This window comes from Mus pahari, chromosome 1, assembly GCF_900095145.1.
Source record: "Mus pahari chromosome 1, PAHARI_EIJ_v1.1, whole genome shotgun sequence".
NCBI lineage: Eukaryota > Metazoa > Chordata > Mammalia > Rodentia > Muridae > Mus > Mus pahari.
Window position 1 is genome coordinate 37791171 of NC_034590.1, and position 22370 is coordinate 37813540.

A 22370-nucleotide genomic window follows, 5' to 3' on the forward strand; every position below is an offset into this window, starting at 1 on the left:
CTTTAAAAAAAAAATTCAGAGCAAAGCAAAACAAGGGACGACACAGGGGGCCATTAGGATCAGGAATGGAGAACAATAATGAACTTCACACAACCACTAAGAACCCTTTAACTAGTAAGGTCTTTAGAGAGGAGATCTTCAAAAAATAAAGGCCACAGAGCGTTTGCAGCCATGAGCAGTGTGAGCCCAGGCCAAGTGGGTAAGTCAGACTTCCCCATCAGAAACCAGGCTGTTTGCTTCAGCAGCTCAAGGGGAAGAAAATGAAGTCTACAAAATCAAAATTAATGTGATTTTATTTTATTTTATTTTTAGGGATTTGCAGGAAGTTGACCAGCTTAATTGTACTGTTTGGGTGTGTGTGTGTTGAAGAACATAATTTTAAAGGACTGAGAAATCGTGCAGCATCTTAACTCGGGTGGGACTGTAATTATTGCAATAACAGAATGTGGCTGTGTGTATATGTGACTGAAATGGGAAGCAGTTTGTAAAAAAAGTGCTTTAAAAAAAAAACAACAAAATGTCCATTCTGTCCCTCTGGACTTCCTTAATTATAAATACCAGGTAGCCCAGTGCAGGCTAAATATAGGCCCGGTGGCCATCTCTATTTATAACATTTTTAGGAGGAAGTCACCGGAGCAATTCAGAATTAATTTGGTGTGTAGGCTTTTACGGGCTCTAATTAGTTGTGTTTTTCTTAAGCAGGCCAACTGGGATCAATAGCGTTATATAACTGAACCCAGGGGACCATGACTGAGACATGGACTCTTCCAGAAAGCCAAGGCCTTTGGAAGATGTCAGCCCAGCGAAAACCCAGCAGCCCCAAAAGCCAGCAAGCTGCAGCTGCAGGAAGAGGGCTGGAGACATCTGTGTGCAGCCAAGGGCAGGCTCCGGGAGTGATAAAGGGAGATTTCTGCAGTCAGAAGCTGCAAATCTACTCCCCATTCCTGTGGAGACCTTGAAGGGGGACTTTCCCAGGGCTGCTTATCAGCTCTTCCCTTGAGGCGAGATTTAGCTGCTTTAGCTTGGGGAGGTGGGATGATGTTTTCCTAGACTGTCCAAAATATGCACTTAGGCAACTCCCCAAGAGAGATCGGAGCCAGCTCTCTGGACCCAGAGCTGGTGGACCTTTGGAAGACTCAGTGTCATCTGGGGTGGATGCTGGTGCTCAGCAGTGGCTCTGCTGCACATCAGACACGGATCGATGAGACTGTCGCTCCTCCTTCATTCCCCACGTAGCCCTGTCTTGAAGAATACAGGGTGCGCTCCAGCTGGCAGCCCACCGGGCTCAGTAAACATGAGAGTAAATGCTTGGGCTTAAAATAAAAACCCAAGACTCTGCTCCAACACTGCGTGGAGTCTGCTCAGACAGTCCTCGTGCTGTCCTTCGGATCCTCCCCCTGTGGTGCTCCCATCTGTGGGGTGTGCTTCCCATGAATAAACTCCAGCCACCTGAGTGGAGGAGAAGCTGTGCCTTCTAGATAGACAGAGGCTATGTCTGCCCAGCCCGCCAGCTGTCAATTGGTCCCTCAGCTCCCTCAGCTCCACACTCAGCTCACAGGTCCCTCAGCTCCACAGCACAGTGGTTTCCAGCTTCATGGCTGTCCTGGGATGAGGACTGACTGGGGGAGAGTAAAAGGGAGACAGCTGTGCCCAGAAGGGAAGGAGCTGTCAGTCCTCCCTCTGGACTCACACTTTCCCTGGTCTCTCTCTATATATAGATGCAATGAGAACTGAGTCTGGGAGATCTGGGAAGGCTTCCTGGAGGCAGTGATGACTTTAGGATAAGGTTAACAATAGTAGGAGCCAGTGGAGTCAGTGCAGAGGACCAGCGTGAGCTCACACAGGACTATGGAGCAACAAGAGAGGAGAAGGGTCCTTACACATGACAGAGTCTCTTAAGGACAGAGGCCAATATGTGTGACAAGAGAAGTCGCCCTGTGTCGGTGAGGAGCTGGGTGGAATGGAAGTATGGTGATGTTGAAGAGATGAAGGGACCAGCACAGAACCGTGGGGGCACCATGGGGGCCTGCCCCAGGGGATGAGGCTGTGGACCATTTAAGGAGCTGCTTTGAGAAGGATGGGTGGTTCCTTCCACCATGCTGTGGAGCTCCTCAGAAGACAGGTGGTGGGCTCTCAGGGGGTGGGGAGTGGGGGCAAAGCGATGATGGTGGCTCTGGTTGTGTGAGAGTTGTCTGCTGACATCTGTTCTGTGCCAAGCCCGAGGACGGAGATGGCTGAGAGTAGGGCCCACCCTTCCAACACCTCGGCCATGAGAATGCAGGGCCCATCCAGGTGGAGGGAAAGGAGGCTCTAGAGGAGCCGGCGGCCCTGAGTTGTGCCCTGGGGAGAGGGCAGCAAGAAGGCAACCAGCCAGCTCCCTCCTGGGAAAGGTCTGCTTCTCTCTTCTCCAGAACCCAGAAGCCCCATCACCACCCAGGCCTCTGTAACCAGAACCTCGTCTTAGGTCAGACCCAACTCGCAGCAGATTTACTGCAGCTATTTGCCTGTTTTTGAAGTATACTACAGTGGGGAGCCATTGACCCAGGGCTTCTGAATTAGGGCAGTCAGCACAGGCCCCAGCAGCCTATTTGATATGATGGTTATGGGAAAAAAATCAAAGGTTTGCTGGGCTTTGGTCACGAGTTATGCATAAATACACACACACACACACACACACACACACACACACACACACACGAATGTTTATATATCTATATATACAAATTCCTACACATTCATATACATATGTAAAATACATTCATATACATATGTAAAATACATTCATATATACATAAATACAGATATGCATAGTCACAAACACATGTATATCTAATTACATACACATGTTTTAATAAATACACACATCTGAATATATAATCGACATGCATACATATATACATATATGTATTTTAATACTAGTATATCTCACACACAGCAGAACAAACAGGTCTTCATACAACTTGAACATCCATCCATCCACCCACACATACACACAGAGGCATAATGGAAAATGTACCATTGAGTTTAATGCGTGACCCCATACTTTCCCCTGGAACAGAGTATCACTTGCTAAGATATGGATGGGCCCCATGTGGAGACCCTCCTACTGAGGACAGATGTCAGGTTTTTGGAGTCTCCATGGCAGCTATTGGCCTTTAATTGCATCAAAAGATAGAGGCTTGATGCCTAAGAATCCTAGCTGTGTTATTAATATGCTACACGGTCTTGAAGCTATGACTTCCCTGGTCTATGCCTCAGTTCCCCTGTCTGCAAGACAAGGCTAGACTTAACAGCTAGCTGCTTGGGTTGTGAATTCATCTGAACTTTTGAGTTTGCTGCGTGGGATGGGTGTGGTCCTCTGCTGCTTGCCTGTTAAGCCAGGTGCACTCGGTGACAGTCGAGGTCCAACGAGGGACAGGATGGGACAGCTTCCAATTTCATTCTTTCTTTGTACCTCCCTTGTCTGCCCCATATACCTACATTACCTAGTGCTTTGAAATGTCTAATCGAGCCTCTTGGTAGGGAGAATTGAACTACATTTGACCTCTTCTCTGTGAGTTTTTTTATCTCATTTCTTCCAGTGTTCTGGTTGAGAACATTTAGCAGGGCCTTTAATGATGTTTTAATGATATTACCAATTTTATCAACTAATGTATATAGTTACATATTGATGTTGAGTAGCGAAACATGAGCATTTGATATTCAGCAAATTGTTTCATCGGATAGTGCTCTGAGAGACTGATTCTGATGAACACGTGAAAATTCCATGGGCAAGAAAGGAGAAAAGAACATATTGAATTTTTTTTTTTTATGTTAAGATTTAAGGAACAGTGCCTCCTGCCCCTGTTCCCACAAAGGGGAGGGGAGAGGAGCCGCCCTCTGTGCATGGACATGTTTGTGGCCTCCGGTGCATCTCTGTAATGACAGACTGTTCAGAGACTGGCTTGAGAGGTGCTTTGCAGTGTTGTGCCCACCAACCGTAGGAGCAGAGTCAGAGTGTCCCATGGCCCAGAGGCAGCCCAGGATACACACACACACACACACACACACACACACACACAGAGAGAGAGCCGAGGAACTGTGTTACCATGAATGTGAGTGTCCAGACAAAGATGTTTCTGGGCTGGGTGTGTGGTTCAGTGGGACATGCTTAGCTTATGTGAGGTTCTGAGTTGAGTCTCCAGCACCCATTTTCTCCCAGAAAAGGCTTTGTGCTTCTTGCCTCTTCTGTCCATAGGAGCCCTTCATTATCTGAGGGCTCACATTTCATAGTTGTAGTTACCCACAGTCAACCACAGTCTAGAGACATTAAATAAAAAAAAATGCAAAGCACTTCATACATTTCATATATAACTTGCACTCTAATAGATAAAAGTTATATATAATATATCACATAGTAGATATAGTTATATTTATTGTGGTTGTTCTATTTTGTTATTAAACTCTATGCCTAATTATATTAATGTATTGTGAGTATATATGTGTGTATGTATAGGAAAAAATCATAATTATCTTTGGGGTTTGGTGCTATTAGTAGCTTCAAGTATCTACCCATATTCTTAGGTAGGAGACTTCTATGTTCTTACACATCTACTGTCTGCCAGTATGATCCTGAAGATTTACCAAAAGAACGACAGTCATCTTAGGTTTTATTTGTGTGTGCATATGTCCTTTATTGTCGACTGTCTTTGCTTGTCTTTAGACAGAGTGCAGTGTTGCTAATTCAGAAATTTGGAGTCCCCCCTTCCCATATAATACTGGGGCCTCAGATTCCTCATACAATGGCCTCATCTTATAAATGGAAAGACTGAGTCAGAGTCACAGAAGCGCCGAGTCCCTCCAGCTAATCTGAATCAAGGTCAGAGCACAATCAGATGCCATCTGATTGAATGAAGAGAGTGAAACTCTGTCCAAGCCTGGAGCGGCCACCCTGCTATCCTGCCTTCTCTCTTCATGACCACAGCCTGAGAGGAGGTCAGAAAGAGCAGTTTCCAAGTCTAAGATGCGCCACCCTAGAGCCAGTGCTTGCAGGAGCAGGTCAGGTGAGGATCCAAGAAGAGCCGGCAAAGGAGAAGCAACAGGAAGTGGCTACATAAGCAAACAAATGGGTGTGGCCTGCCCAGTTATGCTAGAAGTGGGGCCTGGGAATATACCCAAAAGAAGTGAAAGCAGGGACTCAGGCAAATATTGGCACACCCTGTTCATAGTGGTGACATTCACAATAGCCAAATTAAGAAGTAACCTGTGTCCATCCATATGTAGATGGGTGTATTCATTGCAATGCAATGTTCTTTGGCCATCAAAAGGGAGGAAGTCTTGACACAGAAGGCAACATGGATAACCTTGAAGTCATGATGCTAACCATGAGTCAGGCACAAAAGGGCAGATGCTCCATGGCTCCACTAACGTAGTCAGAGGAGCCTCGCCGTGTTGGCAGCCAGCTTTGCAAGGGCAGGAGGATGCCTTGGCTGGTTCTCCCTTCTCATCTGCAGTGGAACTCAACCCTCCTGCTGAGTTATACATGGGTCCAAGCAGGTGCAGTGCTGGACACCGCTGACCCCCCGAGGCCATTTGCCTAGTTAGCATTATGGGGACCAGTTGTTCCTTTCCTTCTTCCAAGAGAACAGCTCATCATTGGAAACCATTTCTAAGGCCATTTCTAAGGATGACCTCAGTGTCCCAGAGACAAGGGTACTGGGTGGCCTTGGGACTTGTTTTGAGGGAAGGGATGGCTCATTTGGCGTGGCTCAGCTATCTGGAGTCTAGTACTTTCCTGGGTGGCCTCCAGGATCTCCATTCAGTGACTGGTGGCTTGGCATTGAGTCCATTCCTTTCATTCACCTGTTTACCTATTTCCCTAAGAAGGAACTGGCTTGAATGCATAGCTTTAAAGGACCAACAGTTAAGTGACACTCACCAGGGATAGTGACTCTTCATAAGCAAATGTACTTATTAGCGGCTGCTGTCTAGTAAGCCTCCACGACTGTCTCTGGTAGAAGCAGGTCTCTCATGCTCTAGCAGTCTTTGGGTCACTTGTTTGAAGAAGTGAGCAATAAGGTTTACCTGCAAGAAGAGAAAAGTGCCTGCCTGTGTACAAGATAGAAACAGTGAAGTTTGTCATGGCCAAAAAAGATGCCTTGAAGCAGAAAATTGGCAGAGTTAGAATTGCGGATAACTGTGACTGAGCACTTACTACCGTCCAGGAGCCCTGCTAGCCCCTCACATACATAGGTATCCCCTTCAGCTCTGGTAGCAATCAATCCTGTAGAATGGTACTCAGGAGTCTCAGGAGGAGATGAAAACCCAGAAAGCGTAAGTCCAGGTTTTCCAATGGGAAGGGGTTAAGATGTGTGTGCACGGCCAGGTTTGTCCAATCCACAGTATCCTAACCTGAAGGGAGAATGGAGGGGCCTTGAAGAGGAGACAGAGGGCCAATCCTAGGACCCAGTAAGAGGTATCATTTGTTAGCATCACCCAAGGGTCCTGGCGCCAAGAAGGTGACACTTGACTCTCATAGTGCTTGAAGTCCTTTGTTTGCAAGAACAGAACTTGCCAGGACAAATTTAAGTGGAGGGGCTTTGTTTATTTTTCCCCATTAACTAATTTATTTATTCACTTTGCATCCCAATCACAGCACCCGTCTACCCCTGTCCCTTTCTCACACAGCCCCTCTCGCATCCCCTTCCCCACTTCTCCTCTGAGAAGGGGGGACTCTCCCTTATTACCCCATCCTGGCACATTAAGTCACTGCAGGACTAGGCCCAACCTCTCCTACTGAGGTCAGACAGGGGGGCCCAGTCAGGGGAAACGGATCCACAGCTAGGCAACAGAGTCAGGGACAGCCCCACATTAAGACCAAGCTGCCTATCTGCTACGTGTGTGTATGTATGGGTGTGTGTGTGTGTGTGTGTGTGTGTGTGTGTGTGTGTGTGATTAGTTCCAGCCCATGAATGCTCTTTGGTTGGTGATTCAGTCTCTGGGAGTCCCCAAGGGTCCAGATTAGTTGATTCTGTTGGTCTTCTTGTGGAGTGCCTATGAGGGGCTTTATTTTAAAAAACAGAAGGCTCTCTCCTAAATGTAAGAACAGGGGGCAGTGGCACTGCCAGGCTGGCTAGCAAAGAAAGCCGAGGACCACAAAGAACCCAGCAGAACCTCGTCTGTATACTCCACCATCCTCCGCAAAGATGTGGAAGTGACCACTCATAGCAGCTAAATCCCCTCAGGTCTCTCAGTACCGTCATCTCAGTAGTCACGCCCAATAGGGCGTCTACAGGATATAGCTGACAGAGTGCTTGTAAGGTTGGGGTGGTCAGCAGTGTTTTACTGGGTAAACTTTAGTCCTAGATTCAAGAGGTATCAATAAGACAAAAAAGTCCAAGGAAGGGTAAGTCGTTTTATCCCCAGTTTACTCCCAAGGGATGGAGATGAACGGGGATGGGGCATCCTTACTCAGCCACATGGCTCATGTGGCAAGGGTTTGAGACTTAACCTGACTGAAACTCTCTATGTAAAACCATCACATCTAAATTGCTCTGAGGAGAACTGCTGTAGTTTGTGTATACATGCTATGTACAGATGGATAGTACTATAGTATATATTGTATACATTTAGAGCCATGTGTATGCATAGACATAGATATGCCTACTGTACTTTCCCCTGTACATGCATATCTGTGATATAGTTTAGATTGCAAGTTAGGCACAGTAGGAGATCAACAGCAATAGTGAATAGAACAATGATAAGACATAGCATTTTCCATTAAATGTTTTCTACGTCAGGTGACTACATATACTGCTACAAGCATGAGTGGGTACAGAGGTGGCCCGCTTACTCCTTAGTCCCTCTTGATTCAGACGCTCCAGTGGCTGAGAAGGGCCACAAAGGTGTCTGTAACATCAGTCCACCTGCATTTTCAAGGCCAGTGGCTAACCAGTGATGTAATGTAGAGAGTGACAGCTAGGACACTGACCTCTGAAAGCTATGTCCTCGTACATACTCAAGAGTCATTTGACACTGGGCAAGTCCACATGACAGGGAGGGAGGGCATGAGTGTCTACTGTTCCTGAAGATGGGAGAATCAGGCCACAGGGCCTCTCTCAACGTAATGGAAAATTGGGACACCCCAGGGGGGCTGCGTGTTCTCATCTGACCTCTTATAGTCCCGGGGCAGATGGACCCGGGTGTTTTCTTTGGCTTCCTCCATGCACTTGAGAATGAGTGCCCGTTCTTAGAGATTCTGGTTTACTCATGGTGTGGAGAGGAAGGGAAGTGTTTATAATGAATGAATGTTTTGGTGTAGACCTGACTTGACAGTAACTTCACTATCTCAGTGGTACTTGACCCAAAATAAACACAAACTCGTGTCTAAAAAACTTGGCCACAATAGTATAAACTTAGACAATATTAACCAGTGAGATGTGTATGCGCCCTCAGAAACATTACCTTGGGTTGTTTATCTGAAAAGAACTATCCAAACCGTCCTTCTGGTTCCTAAACACTGACTGTGTGCCAGAGGCACAGGTGGGCAGCAGGGTGCAGAGGGAGCCTCCTCTGGTAGCTGAGAAGTGAATTATGGGAAGGAGGGCTTTGAAACATCTCTGAGGTGTATTAGAGAATGATAGCCTGCTTCTTGTTTTGCAGATCGGAAACCTGGACGATTACTATCATTTTTACCACAGCAAGACCTTCAAGAGATCGACCTTGAGCAGCAGGGGCCCCCACACCTTCCTCAGAATGGACCCACAGGTACAGGCCTCCAGACAGTGTTCCTTCCCGAGTCTGAAAGCATCCCGCTCTGCCTTCCTCAAAGGAGACAGACCATAATGGGTTTCTAGTCTCAAAAATTAATTTCTGTATTTACATTGAATACAAGGTAGCAGAGATAGAGCAGCATGTCAGATCCCACTAAATGCTCTCAATTTTTTGAATCTTTATCAGACTTGAGAAAAATATTTGACTTTAGTTAAAATGTTGAATATTTTAAAATGGGTAGTGCTTGGGAGATATCTCAGTGGTGAACCCTTGCTCAGGATGCACAAGACCTTGGGTTTACCCCAGTGTGTGTGTGTGTGTGTGTGTGTGTGTGTGTGTGTGTGTGTGTGTATGAGTATGATTCTTACTAGTAAACCAAATCCTTAAAGCAAATATTTAATAATGAAATTAGTGATGTGGCAGGGAGAAATTTTTCTGGTTATTATACTATGTATCTTAATGGTTGCCATTGACTTAAATACTAGAGCAGTAGGTATGACTCTCTCCTTAAAATTTCATGGTGGCGCACGCCTTTAATCCCAGCACTCGGGAGGCAGAGGCAGGCGGATTTCTGAGTTCGAGGCCAGCCTGGTCTACAGAGTGAGTTCCAGGACAGCCAGGGCTACACAGAGAAACCCTGTCTCAAAAAAACAAACAAACAAAAAAAAGTAAATTAGTTTGAAGTTTTGTGCAACCCATGCTGACTGGGTCAGTAAATTATGTTTCCTTGAAATTAATGTCGGCAAATTTCAGTCAGCAGATACACGGTAAAGGTTGCAACTGCACAAGAGGCTGGTGGGCCTTTCACAGGTTCATTTATTCAGCAGGTGCTTTTTAAATACCTGCTGTGTGGTTTATTCTGCCTCCAGCAAGGGCAGCGAAGCTGGCAGCTGTGCTGGCCAAAAATGAAACAACACATTTGGTCACAGTGCGAGCCGAAAGGGAAAAGGACGTGCATGGGAGAAATTCTTCTAACCACAAGGAGGTGTGGCCGTTGATAGGTAGGCCACTACGTTTTTAAACATAGTAGTAATCTTAAAAGCCATTCTCTAAATGCCAGTCTGAACTCACTGACTGGCACACAAAATTATTTCAGCCATTTCCAGAGAACGTTTACAATAGTTTCCATGGAAGAATGGGTTTTTGATGTTGCCACAAACCACTCCATTGACCATCGTGGCTTCACTGTGTTGACAGAGCTGGAGGAGGGGAGAGAAACAGTCCCTCCCTGGTCACCGTGATGGATTACTCTGCTCTGGGCCGTTGCTCTATGGGCATTCTGGTTTGAATGTAGTTGAAGTAGACCCCACTCATGTAAGTGGGGCATGGAAAGCAGAGATCCTAAATGTATTAGTGAATTCATTTTATAGGTTGGTGGGTGAGAGGCTGGCTGGCTGGCTGACTGGATGGATGGATGGACAGACTGGTGAAGGGGTGGATGAGTGGGTGAAAACATGGGCGAATGTGTTTATGGAAAGGTGAATAGGGGATGAGTGAGTGGGTGGGTAAATGTACTGATAGAGGGATAGATGAGTGGATGGATATGTGATTGATGGATGCTTGGGTGGATGAATAAGTGGATTAGTGTGTGGATAGTTGAACAGATGGATAACCACATGAATGGATGAATAAATACAAAGATACAAATAAAGGACATTCTCCTAATTCTCTTATTCCCTCTACAAGGAAAGGAATGTAATGTTTATTAGCAGATTTTTATGTGTCTGGACATTTTAAAGCACGCCATTTCACCTAATTACACGGGGCTATAATTATATCTACTTGTGGTCACAATACAGAACATGAAGAACTGTTTTTCAGAGGAACGAGGGCATTCCCTTTCCTTAGGAAGCCTAAGCCATAAACGTAGCTGCTCTCACTTCTCGAATGGGGGTAATTAGTGAAGGGTGAGCAGAGCTGGTCCTCAGGGCCTATAGAGTAGGGCAGCAGGGAGCCGGTGCACAGCTGGAACGTGGGAGAGCTGTGATGGGTCTGTGAGTGGAAAGTGAGCCATTTGCCCATCTTAGGGGAAAGGCTAAGCTAAGAAAGACGTTAGCGCCACATCGCCCTGCTACAGTGTCACTCCGAGTTAGCTCCACATCGCCCTGCTACAGTTTCACTCCGAGTTAGCGCCACATCGCCCTGCTACAGCTTCACTCTGAGCAAGCAGTGGATGTGTCTTGTAAACAGCATGCTTTCTCTTAGCCTGAAATCTCCAGCATCTGCAAATTCCCACCTCTTGGGGAGTAAAAAAATCGGGGCAAGTATTTGTATGGAGAATGCTCTGACATGGGGGCTCTTTGCTAAAAGACTTGGCCCCCAATCCCTTTCGCTTCCAAGAATTAAAACTGCTTCTTGATATTCAGACAAATACAGAGTCAAAAGAGGAGACACAGAGAATGCTGTGTCTTCTGTTTTAAACCTTTGTAGGGCTTTCTTTGGGTTCCAGGTATCAGAGCTTGAACCTAGGACTTCCTATATAACAAGCAAGTGACCTACCACAGAGCTATGTTCTCAGCCCCTTTCTGTATTTTTTTTTTTTTTTTTAAGTTAGGAAACAAAGTCTAGATAATTTACCTTGGCAGAACTTTGATTCCCCCTAACTCAGCCTTTTTGAGTAGCTGGGGTTACAGACGAGAGCCACCAGCCCTGGAAGTTTTAAACCTTCCTAAGCTACTTAGCTGGGCATGTCTTCTTTTTCAAAAACATGAACTGAGTGATTGTGGGATGCAGAGCTGCTTAGTAGTTCTGGTACTCGTGAGGCTTCGTGATGCTGGGGCAGAAGGCTCATGCAGGCCGGGTGACAGGGACCTATTCCCCGAGGTGCCCGTGGCTGGATGCCCTAGACTCACCTGTATGCAGCAGCTGAGCTGGTCTGCTGATTCATGCTGGGTTTGTTGAAAGGAGCGCATTCAGTTTGGGTCTCCCCACAAAGGGTTCCCCAGGGATTAGTTGCATCATTTTGAGACAGAGACTCATTCTGTATCTCAGGCTGGTCCGAAAACCCACTCGAAAGCCCATGGTGCCTTAGAATTGATGGCCAGCCTCCTGCCTCAGCTTCCCCAATGCTGGTGTTACAGTCACGAGCCACCATACCCTGCAGCTGTATGCCTGAAGTAAGCAGAAGGAAGAACAGACTTCCTAGGGCAAGACTCTGGCAGCTAGCTTTTTCCAAATAAAAACCCCTTTTACCTAGTTTCTTGGTTCCTGGCAGGGCTGCCATCAAAGCATCCTGCCAATAAAAAATAAAGAGGAAAAAGGTGAAAAGCCTGCCGGTTCCAGCCCTGCAGAGACCTGCCAGTGATTGGCCAATTGTCTCCCTCAGTTCTAATTAAAGCTTCAACCCCAGGGAAAGCATATAGACCAATTAGGAATTCTGAACTGCAAATGAAATGCTTCTGTTTACATAGTCTAGTTTTAAGGCAAGCCAAATGAATCCACTGTCCATTTGGTGAGTGTTTACTTTACCCAGTCATTTCCAGTTTGATGAAATTTGCTGTTTCATAGAATTATTTAGTACTGTCCCTTATCAGAACCATTTTCTTCCCTTAGCCCTTCATGAGACCCTTTCACTTGGAAAGGTCTATAATTAATATTATTAACAAAAGGAAAAGATGATTTAATATTATTCAGAGACATTGGAATGTAGTTGTCCGTGTGCTGGAATGACCAAACTGGAAATGAATGTTATAGGGCTTAGGATAAAGACCAATAGAGTACAGATGGTATTTTATTTTAATTACCTTTGGTTTCTGATGTATCAAAGCGGTTTGATGAGTGATGGAATTTACAGTCCACCCCAACATCATAGAAAATGGATGGAGTGTACATTTGCTTAAACAAAACGCAAGGGGGTGGCAGCGAAGGAGGGAAGCTTGTCTTTATTTACACATAGACACATAGACAACACATAGACACATAGACACACACATAGACACATACACACACACACATAGACATATACACTTCCCACCCCCCACTCCCCCCCTGCCAGGCAGCTCCCTCCACCCATCCTCTACCGGTTTCTCTGTAGGCCAGCACTGTCTTTGCATTCTTTTACACATAAAATATATAATATTTTATATAATATTTTATGTGTATGGGTGTTTGCCACATGCATGTAGTTCCTGTGGAAGTTAAAAGAGAGCATGGGATCCCCTGAAACTGGAGTTGTTAGCCAACATACAGGTGCTAGGAATTCAACTCAGGTCCTCTGGAAGAGCAGGCGGTGCTCTTAACTGCTGAGCCGTTCCCTTCTGTATGTTCTTAATTAACCTTTGCGTGATTTCCTCTTGAGGGGCCATGTTTTTGCTTTGCTTTACCAATCAGCCGGATCACAAGGAGAACAACCTGCATGTTCCCAGTGTGCAGTATTGGTCACTGGCTTTCTCTGAAGGCTGTCATCTAAGCAAAATGAAACCATTTGTTTTTAACTTGTTCTTTTGCTCAATGTCTGCAGAAGGGCAGATGTTACAGAAGCCTCAGCCAATAGCTGAAAGGGCTCACAAATTTTTTAAAAATTACTCGTTCTGATTCTGTTCCAAACTGGCTTATAGTTTAGACGCTGCTGCCTGTGTCTTCCAGACCTTACATTTTAGCTAGATGACTCTAGTTCAGCCCTTTCCTTTGGTTCTCAGCCAGTTGGATGATGGAAATGGAAAGATGGAGATGTTATTAGAGAGAGCTTCAGCGCCCGCTTCTCGGCTGTGGGGATCTTCTAGTTGGTGCCTCCTGTTGGGGCTTTAACGCTTCCCAGTTGCAGTGTGACTTCAGGGGCTGCAGCGGGCATTCTGCTTAGGGTGATGGGACTTTGCCCCAGAGTTTAATCAGAGCTCAGGTTTCTTTCCAGTGGTGATGCAACATTTAAACAGATCATTCCTTTAACAGATGGAATCTTATCTGACAGTTTGTGTGCAAGAGCCGTTCAAATAACAAACAAACAGAGAGTTCCTGGCAGATAGCAGCACACGGACAGCGAGTGACCACAGTGGTCTCTGGGGCCAATGGACTATGTAATGGCCAGGCTACTCCTGCCCAGGATGGATCTGCCCACATGGGTAGGAACAGCGCTCTAGCACCCTGACTCACACAGACCACCACTTCTTCCCAAGCAGGATTGAAGACCAATTGCTACAACAAACACACTTTCAGCACAGCACAGCCGATTGCAGGTGCATGGCTGTCGGCAATTGGCAAAGGGTTTGAATTTTAAAATGCACCTCAAAAGACAGTGTTTTATCATTTTACCTGCATTTCTGGCAGTCCTCAGTGACATCAAAGGCCTCACAGCCTCAAAGAGAGGTACTGATTTGTCTTCTCTGGCTTAAGTTGGCAGGTGCCCCCTCCCCGACTCCTTCATTGGTCAAGACCAGCTCTCTTCCTGTATTGCCAGGTCACATCCTGATTTCTCTCATCTGGGCTACAGCAATGTCCTACAGGCTATTCTCCAGTGAGCCTCCTTGTTGCCTCTGATCTGCTAACCTCTCCACTCCCAAGGGATCCTATGAAACACCCTTTGCCACTCTCCCGAGTGGGCGGTACTCCCTGTACCTCTTGGCTTCCTGTGGCCCCCTGTGTCCCCCTGAGCCCAGCCATACTAGCTTTTGTAGCCCCCTCTGATGACTTCACACTCCACTCCTGTTCAGCCTTTGCACAGGTCGCTCCCTATCTCTCCTGGTCTTTCTCTTCACCACCTCTCTCTGATCTCAAATATCCCTGATACTAGGGAGCCAGTGGTTTCAATCAACATCCTCAGGGTATTGTCTGCTCTTCCTACAAGTTGTGTATTTGTGTTATAGATTTAGCCTGGAGTGGGTGCACACCACAGTATTTGATAGCAATAGCAACCATGAGTACTAGTTTGCTTTAGATCTGGTTGGTGACAGAAACAGAAGTGGCAGGGGGCTGCGTAGGATATCTCTGAGTTCTAGAACAGTCTGGGGAGCACATCCAGGGTGCTACGACTGATAGAACCAGTGGAGAGTAATGGGAAGACAAATCAACCAGACTGATGGATCCTCTTGGGAAGAGGAGCTTGGTCACTGACATCGGATTCCTTGCCAACACAATACAAAGCTGTGGTGAGCCAAGGCCACAATCTTGTTTGTTTTTTATCCCCTCACAAGCCCAGCAGTCACCCAGTAAAAGCTAACAGATGCCGAATAAATGTTTATTGAAAAGTCTCTCAATTTTCACAGCCAGGCTCGAGCATACAATGGCTACCTGTCTTTGTTTGCATACCAACTGCTTTCTATCTAAATGTTTTGGATATAAATTGTGTGATTCGGTGATCATAAAGCCCACATGGGAAGCTGAGTGAGGAAAGCCTCGTTGCATGTTGCTGAAACCAAAAAAACGATAGACAAGGGAATGTGGACCAATGTCTGCTAGAATCATTGTGACAAAGGGTCACAGACTGGGTGGCTTGAATAACGGATACGAACCTATGTGTTACAGTCTCGGAGGCCGGGAGGTGAAGGGGAAGGCTTTGACTGTGTGTTTCTGTGAGGTCTTCTGCACACGGCTGTGTTCTTGCTGTGTCCTCGAATGGACTCCCTCTGTGCACATCTGTGCGCTAATCTCATATGAGGACATCAGTAATAATGGATGAAGGCCTACCCTAATGACCTCACTTTAACTCAATTTGTCTCTTTAAAGACTGTCTCCAGAGGTTGGGGTGTGGCTCAGTGACAGAACGCTTGCCTAACATGTGTGAGGCTGTGGGTTTGAGCCCCACAGTCTCATTCTGAGAAGACCTGGGGTTAGGATTTAACATAAAGTGGAGCCGTGGCTCTCAATCTCTCTCACAGGGGTCACCTGAGACCATCCGAAAACACAGAGATTTCCATTATGATTCATAGCAGCAGCAAAATTACAGTTATGAATTAAAAACAAAAAACAATTTTATGGTTGGGGGGGGTCACCACAACATGGGGAACTGTCTTAAAGGGTTGCAGCATGAAGAAGGTTGAGGACCACTGATCTAGAGGGAGACACAGTTCAACCAGAACAATTGACCCAACTGGGTTGTGGCTGCAGGCTCTGTTTTCAGTGACTGTAAGCCAGTGATCGGCAATGGGGAAACTACTGTCTGTGTCCTTCAGCAAAGTGAGAAGTAACTTAGGAATGGGTAGACAGCTTCAATTTCCAAAGTTCCCTGGGACATACTGCTTATATGACCAGTGAAGCCAGTATCTTCCAAACTGAATTCAAGAAATGGCTTCTATAGTGTTTTTCTGTGGCTGCAGGTAAAGCAGTGTGTATGTGTGTGTGTGTGTGTGTGTGTGTGTGTGTGTGTAGTGAGGAGGGCTACTTCCCTGTTTCCTTGGGGGTGTGAGAGGGTTATGGTAGTATTCTAGGCTGAGTTAGAAACATTTTATGTCCTGGGTTTCCTAACTTTTCCCCAATGTCTACTGCACGACTTTTCTGTTGTGGGTGTACAATTGGCATAGCAACCCGGCATCTCCTACGTGCAAACCCCAAGCAGAGGAAGTGTACCACTGCAGGTAGGCTCAGGCATCCTAAGATCAGCTCAAGTGAAGCCAGTAACCTATGGCAACAGTTCTCCTGTCCTCTAAGGAGGTGACAGCTGTCACCCCATGCCTTATACACACAGTTCTCTTGTCCTCTAAGGAGGTGACAGCTGTCACCCCATGCCTTACATACACAGTTCTCCTGTCCTTTAAGGAGGTGATGGCTGCCACTCCCATGTCTTTTGTCCCCATGAGCCTTGTTGTCACCTGCCACTGTCTCATTTAATCCATGAGTTGTATTTCCTTGATCTGACATAGTATATATTGTTCTTAGTTTAAACTGTCACAGGGACCAGACAACAGCTTTTTCTTTAAAGACAAAGGAGAAGGGCAGAGGAGAAAGAGTCAAGATATATGGAAAAGCTAGAGATGGTGGCACATCTCTGTCTTCTCAGAATACTCCAACATGGAGGGCACCAGGTAGGGACATGTAGATGGGAACAATGCTACAGGGAATACCCACACCTTACCTAGAGAGCCATCAAAGTCCAAACAACAAGGAGGCCCTTAGTCTATCTACTAAGGGATTGTGGGGAGCATCTGAGAATGAGAAGCAGAATGGGAGAGCAAACGAAGCACAGTTGCCTAATGTCTAAAGTTTCTTCTTCAGTAAGTATGCCTGCTTTTCCTTTTATGTCCTAGTGATGGGTATGACAGAAGATGGAAAGGGGTAGCCAGATGTCTGCCTCTTTAGGGTTTGCTCCATGATCTTAATCACTGTGGAAATGAGGCCTCTTTGGCACTTCAGTCAAGGTTGTAGAGAGCAAAAGCACATGCTCATTCCTGAAGCATTTCCATAAGGCTCCCAGAAGTTCCAGGACTCCTTCCACTCCTTTTTTAGGGACAAAGGCCCGGCTTCACTTCCCCTCAGGTCGTGCAACCATTGGTGACCACTGTCCTTACCTAACTCCAGGTAGCCTCTTGTCGAGCCTTCAGCGGGCTGAATGTTGGTGTTTGGAGCAGTTATCATTGATGGAGACTACATGTGACCACACTGTTGAGTGCAAAGGCTCAGAGATGGGCTGGCCCGGCCCACACACATTGACGCTTTGGAATCTAAAGCCCAGGCAGGCAGGCAGGGTGTCAGTCTGCCTACTCAGGCTTCTTTTCTACAGCTTCTCCCCTCTGTGTTGGGATGTGATGGTTCCTAAGCCCTGGGAACATAGCTTCTGACCCCTCTACTGATCTGCATGGTGTGTTATCAGGCTACCTTGCCATGCGGAAGCCCCTCTTGACCTTTCGTATTCACAGACTAGAGCATACTTCTCTTTGAAGCAAAAAGCCGCAGGGAAAGGAGAGATGCCAGGAGCTGTTACCTTTGCACTAGGTACAGCTTTGTATGGAGCACAGAATCCATTCAGGATTCAATAGAGACCCTCCTGAGTGCTTGAAAAAGTTTACCAGCTTGGTTCTCATACATCCCCCTCCCTGATGTGCTGTGTAGGGAGGACTTCAGTACAGAGGACTCTGGGAATATCCTTTGTCTCCTTAGCTCTCTAAATACCACGGATGGACCCTAAGCTCCCTTATAGGAAGGGGGCTTCTTGAGGAAGCTTGTTGGGGTTTCTGAGGACAAAACCCAAACCCTTCAGGACAGGGAAGGGCTCCACAGCAAAGCAAGCAGAGTTTTTTGCTCTCTTTGTCAACACCATCACATGGGAGGATTTTTCAAAACAGCCCTTTGTTGCTTATGACACCTGGGACCAGTGTGTCAACTAGGCTTCTAGTCTGGCAGCGTGCCTCTGGCTCATGGAAGAGGAAACAGCTAAAGCTGTGTCAGGGACTCTGTGAACAAGGAGGCAGCATCAGTGGCTCTTGACACCTGCAGGCCGTTTACTGCCCTCCCTTCAGGGTCTCCCACGCTCCCCATGTCCGCCCTCTGCCTCTAGGTCTCTGCTTGTGTGTGGGGGCTCCTTTGACTGTCTCTAAATTTTATCTCATCTTACCCAGGAGGACAGTCCAGAGAGGCTGGATTTCAACTTGACTTCTAGAACAAAGTTGGACGTGTGCTGCAAAACACAGTGCAGAGCTGGGGAGAGGCCCTGTGCTGGATCCTAAGCCATGTGCAAGAGCCACTGTTCATGTAACCCTGGGAGGAGTATGACACCTTCTCAACACCTAGAAATCTTTCCCAGAGCAAAGAACTCTGTAGGATAATTCTGGTATAGGCTTAGCGGGAAACAAACAGAAACGGAGAAAAGGAAAACAGGTCCAAATAAAGTTCAAAGACATCCAGACACTTTGTACCTGGTTGTGGTTGCAAGATTGGTGTATGGCAGTTGTGATGTTTTGTAGACTTGCTCCCATCTCAAATCACTTATTATTGATGTTCCACAAAACAAAACAAAACTAAACAAAATGTCATGCAGTAGTCAATACCCAAGCTGGGTGTGGGCTTGCCAGAGCATGCCTGGCTTCTAGCATTAGTAGACTGGGTAGAGAGGATTGTGAGTTCAAGACCAGCCTGAGCTTGACTGAGCTCCAGGCTAGCAGATGCAACATAGTAAGACCTTGTCTCAAAAGGAAAAGAAGTCTATCTAAATCATATTTCCAATCCAGAAGTATGTTTTTAAAAGTCTGTGATTGTTCCTTATATACAGCCTGAAGCATATTCATATTTAAAATCTGAATTATGGTTTCATTTATTCACCCAGGATATATTAATGAGCTCCATCTGATTTCTAGGCATTGCCTAGCACAGTGAAATACAATGGAGACAGGACAGTAGATCCTGTCCAGGTAGCTGTAGGGCAGCATAGGATAGCTGGACCACTGTTTGAAGTTCGTTCATCTTTACATCACTATGGCAACTACCTGAGGTAAAGCAACTCACAGAGAGAAAAGATGGATAGAGGGATGAATGGGAACAGGCATAATGCTATGTTTATGAGAATGCTGCAACCTGTAACTTTAGGAAAGTTCGCTGTGGCTCAACTTTGGAGGTTGTCGCTCATAGTTGCCTGGTCCTATTGCAGTGGCTCTCAACCTTCCTATTGCTGTGACCCGTTAATAAAGTTCCTCAGGTTTTAGTCACTCCCAGTCAGAAAACTAGTTTCATTTCTATTTCTTGAATGAGATTTTGCTACTGGTATGAATCGTAATGTAAAATACCTATGGTTTTGGATAGTCTTAGGTGAGCCCTGTCAAAGGGTCGTTTGACCCCCCCCAAAGGGGTCACAGCCCCTAGGTTGAGAACCACAGCCCCTAGGTTGAGAACCACTGTCCTATTGGTTTGGGCCTATGGCAGCACACATCAGAAAGGGAACAGGGCAGAGAAGGCAGATTCTGCGCATGGCAGCTGCAGAACCAAGGGCAGGGAGGAGGAAGGTCCAGGCCAATATTCCCTCAAAACACGCAGATCCCCTCAAAAGTGAGGAAGAACATAACTTCAGTCAGCTTCCCCCAACCCAGTGCTGTAGATGAAACCCTGTAGATACTGGGCAAGCAATCTACCACTAAGCTACAATCCAGCCAAGACCCCATCTCTTAAAGGTTACACCATCTCAGTAGCACCACGGGCTGGCCAGCAAGCTTTTACCATACTTGAAAACCATAGCATCCCCAATTCCCAATTCCATTCAATCAGACATGGAGGCCATGGTCACTCAGACATAGGCTTACTTGAGTTTAGGACTTATTCTCCAAGTTTCTTACCTGGCAATTTGAAAGATGAATCAATATGCACTGTTATCTCTTGCCGTACATTTCTCACAGGGAGAAAGGTTGACTACCTCACACAGACACTGTACGCCATCTGGAACAAAGACCACGAATGAAGCTTTAGTGGGAAGTGATAGCCAAGGACACTGCTGTGACGACTTCCTGTGTACACTGGCCCTCTTAGGAGGGTGTGTATTCGACTCACAGCCTTATCATAATGCAAGATTCATTTCTGTGTTCAACTTTTAAGGTCCCTGTAGTCTTTCTCAGTCTTCACATAGTTTAAAAGTCTCTTCTGAGACTCAAGGCCATCTTTTAACTCCAATCCCCTGTACAATCAAAAGTCAAATCACATACTTCCAACATACAATGGCACAGAATCTATATTGCCACCCTGTAAGGGAGGAATGGAAGCATAGTGAAGAATACCGAACTATGGCAAAACCGAATCCCAGCAGAGCAAGCACAACCTTGTAGTTCTGATATCAAAAGGCTTCCCTTCCCTTCAAGCTATTCTGCCACTGACATACACTTCTCTCTTGGCTGGTTCCATCCCATCTACCTTTGGTAGATGTCTACACCATCTCCAGTATCTTGGGATCTTCTCTGCAACACCAGCTTCTTTTTCACAGGTTTATAAAATGGCCTTTCGTAGCTCCCTTCCCTCTAGTGCTCACAGAGATTCCTCTGCCACGCCATGCCTCAGTGGCTCTCTGCAGACACAGGGGAGGAATCATGACACTTTCCTTGAGTCCTTCATGACTCTAAAGCTGCTGCCAAGTTTGGCTGCCAGCTTGGGATGGCTCCTGGGCCCCTCGAGTCACATTCGATCTCTGTTTTGGCTACTTCCTAGGAACAGAAGACAGCATGGGCTCTGTGTTACCAGTTGGAAGCTTGGCAGGGTGGGGTCTCCCCACTGAGGACATCCTTCCCTCTGTTCCAGTATAGATCAGCCCTCTTCTTAATGATGTGGCTCTCCCTAACCCTTACAGCCCTTCTTCCAGCACAGTAGATATGCATGAGAGTCATGAATAACCACCAAGCCATAGATTCAATATTATGCTTTGGAATTCTTTCTGCCAAAGAAATTGGTCTATTTCTTTTTATTTAAAAAAACAAAAACAAAAACAAAACTTAGGCAAGTTCTTAGGACAAGGGCAGAAAGCAACTTTATTCTTTGCCAGTTATCATAGGAATGGACTCTAACCCAGTTCCTGGTATTGTTGTTTCCCCATCATGAAACATCATCATGGTCCTCATTGCTCTCAGCCCCACTGCCTTCCAGGCTCCTAGTGGAATGGCCATTAAGTTCTGCTTGCAGCATTTAACCACTTTTCTATCCCCCTTCCCTCCCCCCCCCCAAAGTCTTCCATGTCCCTTCAAAATGACAACAGCAGAATCAGGTTCCTTAAAGCAACAGTCTAATACCCATGTCTCTATTAGTTACCTTTCTGTTGCTGAGATAAAATACCACAGCTAACACGGCTTATAGAAGAAAGGCCTTTTGGGGCTTAGAGTTTGAGAGACCGAAATGGGGCCGGCATGGCAGCAAGAAGAAGGCATGAGGACTGGAATAGGAAGCTACAAGTAGGAAGCAAAGAGAGCTAACTGGAAGTGGTAGAGCCCACTCCCCCCAAAACAAACAAACAAACAAAAAAACATATGAACCCACGAGGACATTTACATTCAAACCACCACACAGGACCCTAGGTAATCCTACAGAGAGTCTTATGTTGCTTTTTCTAATACAGATAATTGCGTATCCCAAATAGTCCCAGAGACAAGTTGCCCACCCTTGACTCTCACCAGTTGCTTTCAAGTTCTACAGAAGCATCAGTTCCATGAGTGATATGTTAGAGACCTCAGTGGTACGGTCCTTTGCTATAAGTCACATGGCCATGTACATACATAATGACAGTCCACGAACACGCCTCTGTGAAAGGACCCGTCTGCATGCATGGGTGGGGATTCTGTCTGATGAGAGAGATGAAACTTCAGCCTCTTACTCGATTTTGGGACATGAGCATATTTCTGGCCTTCTTAGAGTATCCAGGTGTCTCTTAGGCTCCAACCTGAGGGTGTCCAAACAGAGCCTGGCTGAGGTAGAGCACTGGTGTGTTGGCCTTTGTCAGGAACCAAGTATTTATCCTCATCTCCCCGGAACCTAGTACTGGACCCATGAAATGTTCTTACACATCTCTGCTGAGCGAGCAGGTCACTGAGTGACTCCAGGGTATTCACTTTGCAGAGAAACTAGGATAGGAATTAGTTTATTCTTTATGATGGTCAAGAAGTAAGAAATCCTGTTACACTTTCCCAAAGATGGATGAGGAGTTAGGCAGTAACCAAAGCCTGAGTAAAGGACTGGGTGACCGCTAGCCATATTAGCCGCTGTACCGAGGCTGACCTTCTGAGTCCCTGTCAACA

General features: G+C 46.2%; 1 protein-coding gene across 2 annotated transcripts in view; it reads left to right on the plus strand.

Annotated features, from left to right (window-relative positions):
* Pcsk6 (proprotein convertase subtilisin/kexin type 6) overlaps positions 1–22370 on the plus strand; it is a 183435-nt gene that overhangs the window by 39939 nt on the left and 121126 nt on the right. For both annotated transcript variants that reach the window (XM_021191532.1, XM_021191541.1), the window contains exon 2: positions 8641–8745. In XM_021191532.1, the coding sequence (XP_021047191.1) occupies positions 8641–8745 (105 nt within the window). The remainder of the gene's footprint in view (positions 1–8640; positions 8746–22370) is intronic.